Raw genomic sequence first — 13,337 nt, forward strand, 5'->3', positions numbered from 1 at the left:
TTACTCCAGGCTCTGTACACAGTTCATCATCATCTTCATTTATAATCAACTTTCTGGGCTCCAAATCTACTCTTGAATTCAGTCCTCACTATGGTAATGTCACACAATCAGGCTCCTTGTGCTCAAACTCCATTCAATATTGTCTGTCAGCTTCTTTGTTCTAATATTTATTCACAGACAAGGTTAAGTACAATGTGACTAAACCCAAGTCTCTTAGGGTTCCTCCTTAGTTCTCCACACTTCTTTTATGCTCTATTGTGGTTGAGACCATCATCTTCATTAGACATGCAGGCAATCTGTGGAACATTTTCAATTCTTCTCTTATTCCACCTACACAACTGTATCATGCCAAAATACTGTCATTTGTACTTCTCCAAAACTATGAAATATTCAGCTGCTTAAAAGCTAAAACATATTACACAAAACTACCTATTCTTTCAGCCTGCATTATCATGTCACAAGACTGTAAACTCATTCAAGACTGCAGAAATCCCCTTGCCCTCTTCACTCCTTCTATTTGATTACCCCTCCAGCTTGGTACTGAAACTCCTTTACCCACTAAGTTTGGATGGCTTCACATCTTCAAAGCTGGAATCTGCGATGTAGCACTTCCTTCATTCAACCCATGAGCAGGAAACTCAAGTCGGCATCATTTCCTTACCCACCCAGGCTACCTGGATGGCTACTTTTTCCTGCAATGCCTTTCCTTTTTACAGTGGTTCAGCATGTAACTATCTTCAACACCCATGTGAACAAACCATCATCTTTTCTGTGGTACCACCTTTGCCACAAACTGTTGTTGATACGGTCTTTATTCTTCACCTTTGCGCACATACGTATCGTGATAAAATCATTAGTTACAAGATAGCATCTGTCTTAATGGACAGATCATATCTCTTCCAGGGAGGAATCTGAGTAAATCAATGAAGGAAACCAATTCAACCATGAAGAAATGTCACTGTGTGCAACAACGGAAGGAGAGAATGTGTGACACAAAACCAAGAACTCTCTCCAATTCTTACAAACAGGGTTATTCACAATTGTGCTGGCAAGCAATGTTCTGGCATATGTGTCTTGTGATTGGCTTTCAAACTTTGTGTTTTTTTAATTACCTTTCATACTTACTTTATGCATTCAACACAATGTATGCAAAACAAACTGTAAGAAAGTAAACAGAAGAATTCATTGCTGCACATTTTCTGCTTTCACACCACAGCTGTGATACTTACCAGCTGGTCTCATCAGTTCTCCACCTAAACCCCTGCAAAGCAGAAACAGCCATCAGCGAATAACCTACCACAAGCAATCTGAGTGCACTGCCTACCAACAACAACAAAAAAACTCTCAAAAACGTTTTACAATGAAAGCAGATCACAAAATACCTGCAGTTTTGTATTTGACCAACTCTAAAATACTTCTTTTAAAATCAACTGTTGTCTTGACTTCAGCATGACTCATACGAAACCTTCCTGAATATTTAACTTCTTGCAAAAACGCGGTCCCAGTCTTTCTAATTTTTAATGCGAATAATAAAAGACCGTCAAGTTCATTCTGCTTTTCTTTTCACTTGCTTCAGAAGCATTCCAAACCTGTGGGACTTGCCACAGGTCATACAGCCTCTATGAGCTTCTGACTTCCACAACTGAAAAGCAATTACATGCAATTTTTTCACAAAATCTTCATCTCTGGAACATTAAATAGAAACTTCACTTACCAGTTTCCATTTTCACAAATGTTAACTGGTTTACTTTTCTGGCGAGGTTTCTCACCCTTCTCTCTTCACCCTCTGCTTTTCACAGGGGATTTTGTATTCATCCCCTCAAGCGAGGGGGTAAAAACTTCAAACACATCAGAAAAGGGAGAGAAAGAAGTGGTTCAAGATGCTTCAGACCCTCCCGAAGGAAGTGCGTGTTACTTAAGGATGGTCTCACCAGCTCAGACCTCAGGCTCATCCAGCCCAGTTATCCCATCTGAACAATAACCCCGCCACTGACAACACGAGGAGGAGAAAGTCTGAACTGGGCAGAAAGTGGGAGAGGGAGACACATCCTGGGAATGGCAGGGCCTGTTCCCATTCTTCAGCCTCCCATGTCTCTGGCAGAGAAACATCTCCTCACTCCGCCAAGCAGTGTCTGCTGGTTCCGTGGGTATCCCCAAGGTGCTATGAGCACTGCTCGGGGTGCTCTGCTCAGTGTCACCCTCTCTGGCTTCGTTTTTCCATTTTCTGAACCTTTGACCCCTGCCCTTCCTTTGGATATTCCCTCCCTCGGCTCCTTATTCTTGTCTCCCTTCATTTCTGCTGGAATATTTCCTCCCTGAGGTGTGCCAAGCCTTTAATCACCTGTTTGTATGGCCATGCTCTGGCAGAAACTCCCAGCAAGAGGCAGGAACAACAAAGGCTTTTTTGTTTATTTGCTTGGTTTTGGGTTTTGGTTGTTTTTTTTTTTTTTAAACCTTTTCTTCCCTCCTCTCCTCCTCCCTCCCCACAATAAAATTAGTAGCTGTGCTCACAAGGCAAACTTAGCAACCCTAACAACTCTTAGAACTTTGTTCTCCAATTTATCCTTTTATATGAGCTTCAAAAGCCTTAACATTTTAAACAAGTTTTTCCATTCCATACGGGTAAGTGCCTCCTGCAACATGTGCTGGGTTTTTGACTGCTCAACATTTTCATTGGTTTTTCAGGTAATGCAGAGATGCCAACTCCACAATATTCTTGTTTGCCATAGATCAGCACTCCCTTTATTGGGAAACTTTTCCTTTCCACAATCAATATATTAAGCTCAATATAATAATCCACAGTTCAGTTTATCATCACAGGAAGCAAGTACAGATTCCACAGCCCCATGCTGATAAGGTCTGTGTATTATCTACCCCACCTTCCTGCCATGTTGTCTGCTCTCTAGCTTCTAAAAAATTTAAATTAAAACCAAAGAAGTGATGCAAGGAGTTGGGACAGCAGCAAAAAGAGAAGAATGATGTGGCAAGGCTCGCTTCCTCTTCAACGTTTCTTTCACCCTTCATTTTGTCCTCACCCATTCCTTGCCTTTTGTCTGTTGTCTTGCTGCAAATGAGTATAAAGTAATGATCTCGTAAATTTGTTTGGTGTGCAACAGAGACTGCTGATGCAAGGATTCAGATATGAACTTCTGTTCAAACTACAAAGCAAGAACTGAGTCATAAAGGCTGCTCTTCTCCACTTCTTCACACTGCCAATAAGGAAGTCAGGCCACTTAAAGCTACTCTTATGTTAATAATTTGACAGCTATCCCTTCCTTTGGCATTACATCAACTCAATTTAATTTCAGAGTTTAGAGCTTCACTGAGGATTGTTGTCCCTGTGCAAGAATGAAGAATGGTGACAGTGATTTGCATAGTAAGATTTACACCTAACGCAGAAACTATAATCAACTCTATCTCTGAAGGCACTGTGATACTATGTGTTCTTCCCCGCAAAACTTTTCAAGTTATTTCTTGCCTTTCAAGTATGTCATCAATATACCTAAAATTTTTTCCCCCTTTCCACAGCTCATACATATTTCAACTTTAAGAACGGAGAGTTCTATCATAATCCGAGATCTTTCCTCAGTCAGTGCTTAGTTTGTCAAACATGATGTGCATCTTTCTATTAACTTTATCTCACTCCACAGTATTTCACTAAATTAAAAAGATACGGATCTACCTAATCCAGAGATTCTGAATTTTGCTGTACAGTCAGTAGTCTCTCTTTTTTCTTCCAAAGACACATCCACAAGTTGCATCACATTATTAGATGTACCCGTTTCAAAGTTTAATTATTAATTCAATTTGTAAATTGACTGATGCAGTGCCCAGGTTCCATGAGCTCCTGAGCATTCCTTCCTATGTGCAGTTCCACAGCAATGCTTCTCTCCTAGAAACATCTTAGGATGAGTCACAATTTATTTGTGGAAAATATAATCAAAAAGTGTAATCCCTTGTAGATTTTTGTAGTAATTAAGATTACTGACCTAAGAATGCTGGTATCTATTTTAAAATTACATAGGCCTGAATCAGAACCAATAACAGTGCTGTTTTCAGTGCATATAGAAGTTCAAGGTACTTTTTGTAGACTTTTTAATTATTTAAAACCTACTTTTTGTGAGAAGTTCAGAATTCATCTTTAAGATTATAAAAATAACAGTAACTGAAGCTGTTTAGAACTGAACAGCATCTATGTTTTCATAAACATCTGAAGCTAAAACTACTGGAACAGCTGAAGAGATTCAATTGCAAATACTCCATTTCCAGAACACCTGCTGAATAATGATTTTCATCTCCATATGAATAGTAAGCAATTATTTTCCATGGGAACTCTTTGTCCCATATAGAATTTGGATATCTTAAAAGGTCCAGTCTGTACACTTACTGGACTTTGGAAGTACAAAATGGCTTTATCACAAGGTACACAGAGGAGGAAAGAGAAACCTTTGAGCATAGATGAAAAAGCCTGTGCATTTAATAAAGCTCTTAAAGTCATCCCTTGAAAACGCAGAGAAAAAACTACACTAAGCTAACAAACACCTATTTTTAGGTTACTGTAAATTCATATGCTGACCATACACATTTTATATGGTATTCTAACACCAGAAGACTGCAGGTGAACTCTATGAGTAAGGGTTTTCCCAGTGACTTCAGTTAGCAGCAGCAGAATTTTACCTTCTAACTCTTCAGAACACAGTATAGCACAATCTCCTAGACCCATCATGCTACTGGATGGAAAATAGAATTTAAACTTGGAAGAATTGTTAAGACGAGCTTTGTTGCAAGGCTGGGATTATTTGATGATTAAGTTAATATGCCTAAAAAACTCTCTGACTTAGATGACTGCCAAGAAACACATTTGCCCTGAAACCATCAAGATTAGTAGCAACCTTAAAGGTCTTTGAAATTAGTTTCTCTCTTGCCTAGCACCTGTCAACACCTACGGGCTACCTTCCTCTTTTGGAAAAGCTGAAACTCTGAACATGACAGTCCAACTTACACTGGCCACTATTCTAAAAACCTAAAATTGCTCATCCCACATAGTTGACCATGTAATACACGCTGCCCGTCTCTCCATATGCTACAAGAATGAGATCAGAGCAAAACTCGGCATGCAGCACATTGCACCAACTGAATCATCTGGTGTGGGAGTTGCTAACACTGGGCATCCTGTCACATCCAGCTCGGATGGGAAGCCTGAAGGCCCAATAAATACAACATTTGCTGAAATACAGAAGTGCAGTGCAAATACCTGGAAGAAGCCCAGCATATCTATCTGCAGCACTTCCATATCTGTCCCTAAATTATCTTGTTACCCAACTCTGTGTATTAAGACCTGTATTATCAGACTCAAGACTGGCTATGAGAAAGGAGAAAAAAGAAAATTAATTCTGAACATCTATTCAGCTAAATATTCATTCAAGAACCTTGTATCAGATGATGCGTTTTTAAAGAATCTTAACAGAACTACTATTAATCTTTTTTTTTTGAGGACTTTTCATATTGAGAACTAGTACAAGGTCTTAGATGCACTACAAAAATATATGTGCTACAAAAAAAAAAAAGATACTAACCATGCTGGTTCCGTGGAAGCATAATATAAATAAGGCTGACCCACTGTTTAAACTGGCAGACTGACTTCCTATCCCAAGTAAGACAGCTTAAGGCAATAGACGCCACATGTTTTGGTCTTAAGTTTTATACATGAAAGTGATGTTTAAAGCAAATAAAATATAGCTCAATTTTTATAACTCTATGATATAACCCATATAGCACAAAACAGGCACAAATACTCTGTTTAAGTGGCATGGTTTGCATACGACTTGCTATAACTAGTGCCCATTTAATACAGAAAATCAGGCTCACTGTGCAATACTCAACTGGAAGTGCACATGCAAATGCTTAAACCAACCAGCTCCTCCAGACGAACTAGTGCATCCAATGTGTCAGAATCAAGACTAATGGAAGGAAGTACACACTGATGTGCCTGGACTTGCATTCCCCTTTTTCAGCATACTATGGTAAGCCCAGAAAAGAACTTATACAGGAAGACCGAAAGATACTCACATTTAAAAAAAAAAAAAATTAATACGGTAGAGGACAGAATTTTATACAATTAGCATAAGCAAATTTGATTGCTTCAAGTATACTCAAAATTGAGAGACTGTGCAGTAGAACTCAAAATTTGGACTCTGTCCTGTCTGAAGGATAATTCATGGTGATCATTCAAAATCAGGTTAAAGGCATTACAGGAGCTGATAAACAAAGTAAGATGGTTAGTTAAATGAAGGTCTCCATTACAGCACTTCAGCTTTTTCGACTTGAGGTCCTTACAGATTCAATGGAATCCTAAGCGTTAGACAAGAAATTCATAACCCATTTTCCAGCTTAATACTCACAAATTACAACTTAAAAAAAAAAAAAACACACAGCATTTTTACACTTGACTTCCTTTTTCCTTTCTCACAGGCCAACACAATTTCTGAAAACAGCTTAATCAACGCATTAAAATCCATTTGGTCTACAAAAAGACAGCTATTTCGTTACCAGAAGTGAAAGCAAAATATCTAATAAAGAGCTGAGACATGTGGCCTGCTGCTTTTTGTCAGAATAGTTTAAAACCCGAAACAAAAATAAAATGCACAGGTTTTCAACATTCCTACAAGATGTTGTTACACTGAAAATTCCCAGTAGCAATTTCTCAAATGGAAATCTTTGGAATATTATGTGCAATAATTACTCATCACGAAACAAGTTTGGCTTGTTTCACTAAATGCTTGCCCAGCAATACTCAAATTGCTGGTTTGTTTTTATAACCTAGTTTATTTTTCTTGTCCTATTTTAAAATATTTTATGCATACCAATATTTTAAAATATGGATTATAGTAGACATCTTTGTCTCAGCCTAAGTATTAAAGTAAACAAGCAGTGAATCAATTTTGTTTGGAGTTGAATTAGAAGTCTTATCTAGAATGAAAACATTTCTGTAGGCATCTTATAAATACCATTAAATGCAAGAAGTGCACATTATGACAAAAACAAATTACACCCAAGCTCCACCCTGACATTAAAGAATTTATGGGAGCCAAGACAGCCACCCACAAAGACACTAATATACAGTATCAGCATTAAAACCATCCACCAGTACAAGCTGACTTTGGAGTGGAAGCTTCACATCAGTATGTACGACCCTCAAGAAGTAGATTTTAACATTTTTTCAAAAAGTTTCAGGATACAAAAACTTACATAAAAATTCTTAAAAATAATTAATAATTACACAAAAAAACTACTGAAGGTTTACTGTTTTCAGATATGTCAAGTGCAAAGAAGTGAACTAAACAGCCCAAAAGCTTGAAGAATTTGTCAGTTAAAGCAGAAAAAAAATCCCTCATTCGCATACACAATCATTAGGGAATGCAAGTCATTAATTATGTTTTGATTTCCTTACATTTAGGAACAAACCCTGAAGTCACATACCAGTTTTAATTCACATTTACTTAACAGTTACTTAGGCAAACTCCCCTTTATTTCCTGGAAGCTTAAATAAATAGGAAGTGAAAAACAACTTTGTGAAAACTCATTTATATTTTTTTTGGCACACGAGTCGAAAAATTGTATTGAACCTTTTGTAATACTCCTGGCCTACTCATCACACAGAATGAAGACAGTAATTCTAGAGTTTAGATAGAAGCTCCTTTAAAAAAAAGGGGACACACACACACACACTCATTAACTTATTAGTTAAAGGTCATTTCTACAGACCTATTTGAACCTTACAAGTACTACAGTACAGGTGAATAATGGGAAAGAAATCCATTACACACTGCGGAAGCCACAGATTAGTGAGCATATTCTGTTTCACATTCTTTCCTTTCTTAACTGTCTCTATCACAATATTGAGAGCAGTACTTACCACTTTCCCATTAATCTAACACGCCTGTGAGTCGCACTCTCTAAACACCACAACCATTATAAAACGACATCAGGCTCTGTAATAGGCAGCCAAAGCCAAAAGGATGCATGTACTTGCATTCTGATAAACCGTGCCAGACTGGCAGTCTATGGTAGGTGTAACTAACTTGTACAAACAACAAAAAAACCAAAACCCTAGGATCCTACCATATTCGTTACTTCTAAATGATACTTTCCAATATGAAAAATAATTTTTTTGCATCCATTTTCTTACCTGTACAATTGACGACTGCAAAGCTGGGGTGGGGGGGAAGCAATCAAAAAAATATTAGCAGTTTGTCTGATACAACTGTTTTCATTTTTCCTTCTCATGTGCAATGTCTATATACTGTTAACTATGCAACACTTTGGACTATTTTAAAAATAAAATTAAAAGGAAAAATATTTTTTTAAAAACCTCTCTATATCCATTTGAATTTTCCATTTAAAAAAAAAAAAATCAATTTAGCAGATTCATAAAGCACTAACTTTCTTAATTCCAAATCTTAGCTGCTCCTGCATGTACCCTGGAAGCTAGTCTGGCTTTTTAAAATACATTTGCTTTCCATAGCTGGCCCTTTTAAAATGATGATACACTGCATTGGCTGGAAAATGAAAATAACTTTGTAGCTACAGATTAAACAGGAAAAACTTAAACAGAAGTTCAAATGTGACTGAAGAAATCTTATCTCATTATTAATATTAGAATAGGCCACCTCAAAAAATCAGAGATTATCAAATTTCTATGTAGTAAAAACACAAAAACCCCCAGATTTTTAAAAAGAAAGAGTTTACACCAACCTTGCAGATTAATCATAACAACAGATAACAGAAACTGGAAACTATCATAAAAAATTAAGGCCATTATAACAAGCTTTCAGGCATTTCAACATCAGAAAGTTAAACAAGGACAAATGCTTTTTCAACCTTTAGCAGCAGCTTAAGCTTAATGCACAGAAGCATTAAGGAAGAACCTATGTACTTTAAAGCATAATGGGTAAATGGTGAAGCCTAACATCAGAACTGGGACTAAAGGTACTACAGATACTGCAGAAAACGAGTAGGAGCCTGAACACTGAAGTATTGTCTGTTCCATAAGGTGAAGAAACAGGAGCCAAAAGAAAAAAACAACAGCATGGGATGACTTAAAATTGAAGGGACAAATTAGGTAAAATTGTCTCCATAGAAGCATTTTAAATCGCTATGCACAGGACAAGACTTCAATTTGTCCTAAGTAGAGACAAAGACAATGCCTCAGTTGAAATACAGAATATGACTTTCAAGGGCTAGGTAAATTATAGATGCAAGGATTTAGCAATGAAATCACACTAAAGTAAAAAAAGAAAGGACAGAAAGGACAGAGAATGGACCCACTAGGAGACCTCTCTTGAGCCTGGGCACATTAAGGCAACAGCCACACATCTATCTGCAAGGCCAGTCAGTAGGTACAGAAAGGGAGAAGAAACAGAAGGGGAAGAAAAACAAAGCAAAACACCATGCAGTATTTCAGAAGTGTAACACATCAGAGGAAGTGGCTTCGCTAAGAAGCTGACAGAACAGAAAGGGACCAAATACAAAATTATACTGGAGTAAAACACAGGGTCAAGGACATCCAGCTATCAGACTGTCTGGAGTGTGCGTCCAAACCTGTCTTTGTGAGACTCTCTACTTTCGGCAAGGGGAAGTGGAGAGTGGAGAACAGCTGTCTTAATTGTAAATGTTTGTTTAAAAAGAATACAAAATACCAGATTAAAAGACACATTTATACTTGCTACAAACCTCTTGATGGATTTGCTTCAGTCCCTCCAATGATTTTTCATTGAAATAATATGTTATAGATCTGTAAAGGTATAAAAAATTTTCAAGACTCGTTTCCTAATCATGCTCAAAGTAATTTTTCTTCCATGACTTTACTGTACTTTCAAACAGAAAAACATTTGATTTCCAAACTATGCTCAACAGAAATATGCAATATTTAAGTTTAAATAGTCCAGCAAACATAGTAAGTTCTTTCCTTATCATGTAGCAAACTCGTTCTTAAAGGACTATAAAAACTTAGTGTCACTTACTAATAACATTATAATCAGTAATACACCAGTGACCCTTCTCAGCTCAGTTGTATTTTTGGACTCCAAAACTTCTGTGATTTTTCCATCAATTCCAAGTATTTCCCACTACTAAAAATGCTCTGCATCTGTGTCTCCAACTTTTCCACTTATTTGAAAAGGGAACTCTTAAGATTAACAGAAATTCTTTGATAGAAATTGCCAGCAAATACAATTCCTATTTGTCAATAATTAAAGCCATAAAAATCGGTGCACGCTTTTGATATGTTACTGATTTAATCTCAGTATCTTTCGCTTGTACAATGACGTTAAACATCATATGTCAGTGCTTTAGATACCTTTGTATGACTGCATCAGAATGTTCTCAGAAGTAAAATGAAAAAGGTTAACCAGAGAGCAATTATCCAACTTTTAGAACCAAAATTACTCAGGAAACTCTCCCTGTTTTTTAAAAACATGTTTCTTTTGTGTAGATGTATCTATGACTCCTGCAGAACTGCATTTATTTTCAGTGAAGTTTGCACTCTGGACTCTTATTTTCCATTGCCTTGACCTTAAACAGTGGCTCATCCCAGTTTACGTCATGCTAGTAGAAAATTCTAGTGCTAACGTAACTTCCAAATTCTAGTCTTTACAATTAAGATTTTTTGACCATTTTTCACAAGTGATTCTTGTGAAACAAAAGGTGAATGACTCACCTCTTTAATCCCATTAAAGCAAAGACATCTCCAAATAGTTTTGTCAATTATTCTGGCTACATCACCTATTTGTAACACACGTGTGTTTACACACACATATGCCTATACACACATGTATATATATATATATGGACCAGCGTTCAGCAGCAACAATTAAATCAGTCCAACTCAACCAGCTACTTGAGGAGCTACTTCTCTAACACTGAAGACAGAAGACTGTCCCCTCACCAGAAAGACATCATACTTATGGGGAAAGGGGGTTTAATCTATATTTAAATGATAACTTTGAACTCTCCAAGTAAGGCAGCAAATGATCTCACTTTCCTGATGATGAAATCAGACTTAAGTTTAGAACATCACTGAATAAAATGTGAAGGCTTGGCATGACTGATCAAAACAAACAAAAATTCAAGGGAAAAGAAGTTCAGTAAGATGGAGATTTCCATAATTATACTCAGGAAGCTTTCAATAGACCAGACTTGAAAGAAAAATTTATAGTCAAGATAATCTTGCATTTATACCTATTATTCTCTCCTGCTAGCTTACACAGTGCATGGGTGATCTCAGCACAGGCAAGAATTGCCCCATGGCGTGTGTGCAGATCTGTGCCCACTGATAAAGGCAGAAGTCTCGGCAAAACTGAAAGAGATTAAATAATTTTTTTTTTTTTAAACAAAGCATAATGACAGATCACAGTTTGAAATGTAAACATGTCTGCCTAGAAATAACATGGGAAAACCATTTCTGGAGATTCAGGCCAAAATATCCTGAAATCCAAGCTTTAAAAATAGAAGCAAATTCTGACAAAGCATACTAAACAACACCAAGACCAATTTTGTACTCACAGCTAGCTCCCTGTTTGGAATAAACAAAATAATATACTTGCTATTAGGCACTGGGCTGTCTGAACAGTAAGGGAAATGAGGCTTGTACTTCCATGGAGTTTTACTTCCATGTAAACTGCCATCTTCCTAGTCCACTACAGGGAGCCCAGGTAAGATCTGTAACTACAGATTCACCCGAGTGTCAGCTGCTGTCTTTCAGCCATATGAAAAAGCAGCCAGTACATCCTCAGAATCTTGAGTGGGCCGAGCAAAGGATCCTGAATTCATGCTAAGAAACATTTGGTTACACACACAACAGTCAAAAAGGAATTCTTCTGAAGATGTCAGACTGGACAAGACAAAACAGATCCCCCCACTCCTTACGGCATCAAAGCCGTATCAACAAAACAAAAGCTAGGAATTTGAGGGCTAGCTCCCTGAATTGTTGCAACAGAACTACACCCAGTTATTCATCTCAGAACTGGTAGGGTCCAGTGTAGCCAGGTAACTAAAGTCCAGTCCCCAGACAGAAAAAGATCTGGGAGTATTTTATAATTTTTGCATAAAACCTGAAAACTGGCAAAGCTATTAGTGTCACTACACTGTATTAAGTTGCAGGGGAAATCTTAATTTTTATTAAGTCATGGAGCATGTTTAAGTCTTCTTAATATATTTTTGCTACATAAAGCTAGAACACTTGGTATGGCACGCTGTGCAGAACTTATTTGTTACCTACCCACATCTGCCATGTATTCAGGAGCCCGAGGAGTAAGGTTATGCAGAGCTTTGGTTGAAAGTTCTCGAATAACACTGAAGATGTAAAAAAGCATTTTTAGATTTTTGGGTGGTTAGCAATTTAGTAGAAATAATGTATTTAAAAAAAAATAATGTTAGGAAGGGACTCCTGCCCCTGAACAAAATAAAGACCACAGCAATATTAAAAATTACAGTATTCTCTGTCCATCCTATGATTCCCCCCCACAAAAAAAGACAACAAGACAAAACAGTGGACCAAACAGACAGCCTACAGCTAGCTTTTAGCTATATGAATAGAACTTATTGCTGAAAGAGACAAAGAAAAATGTACGTGAGGATGGCAGAACCTGAGGGCTCATTCTGTGCATTGGCAGGGACAGTACAGTAAACTATTATTATTTCTCATGATGCAAACTATTATCAGCACTGATATAATCTCATTTGTGTTATATGTGCACATTTTAATCTTCAGGAACCCTGAATATGACTAAGCACCATCTCTATGCATGAAACCTACTTTAATTATGATAATTGTATGGTGATGGTGTTTACCCCTCACATATACTATATACCATATAAATGTGTTTTATTAATCTATTAACAGATTGAGGTCATGGCAAAAAGACAAAATTCATAAACATGTTTTAAGTGACAATATGCTAGGTAGGTACAGATGACATCAGCTACTACTCATCCAGCTCCTTCAGTCAAATGCTATTGCAAACTCTAGTATAAGTAAAATTTACAAAAATAATCTAGGAAAGCATGATATGCAGAACAGTCAATTCCTGGATATTAATAATTAGGCTTTATGAACTTACCTATCCCAGTGGTTAATCTTCATGTTAACTAAATGATCAATCATTGGCTGTGTATACTCAGGAAAGCCAGCAATATACACACTGAAAAAGAAATGTCCGTATAGAGAGAATACAGAATCAACATCTGCGTGCATTTTAACACAAGCTACTCCAAAGATTTACATCCTCGAGTTTTAAAGCAACCAAAAAAATTACTTAAACATGCCTTCTCCTAAATGA

General features: G+C 37.0%; 1 protein-coding gene across 1 annotated transcript in view; it reads right to left on the reverse strand.

The window, feature by feature from the left end:
- The window catches only part of TBCD (tubulin folding cofactor D), a gene marked incomplete at both ends in the record, with an annotated part of 130,263 nt that overhangs the window by 39,501 nt on the left and 77,425 nt on the right, over window positions 1-13,337 (reverse strand). The window contains 6 exon segments of the mRNA XM_082008267.1: window positions 1,230-1,261; window positions 8,189-8,211; window positions 9,733-9,793; window positions 11,239-11,356; window positions 12,278-12,351; window positions 13,119-13,199. Of these exon segments, the coding sequence (XP_081864393.1) occupies window positions 1,230-1,261; window positions 8,189-8,211; window positions 9,733-9,793; window positions 11,239-11,356; window positions 12,278-12,351; window positions 13,119-13,199 (389 nt within the window).

The sequence above is a fragment of the Phaethon aethereus genome, assembly GCF_964289735.1.
Source record: "Phaethon aethereus genome assembly, chromosome: 18".
Classification (NCBI taxonomy): domain Eukaryota; kingdom Metazoa; phylum Chordata; class Aves; order Phaethontiformes; family Phaethontidae; genus Phaethon; species Phaethon aethereus.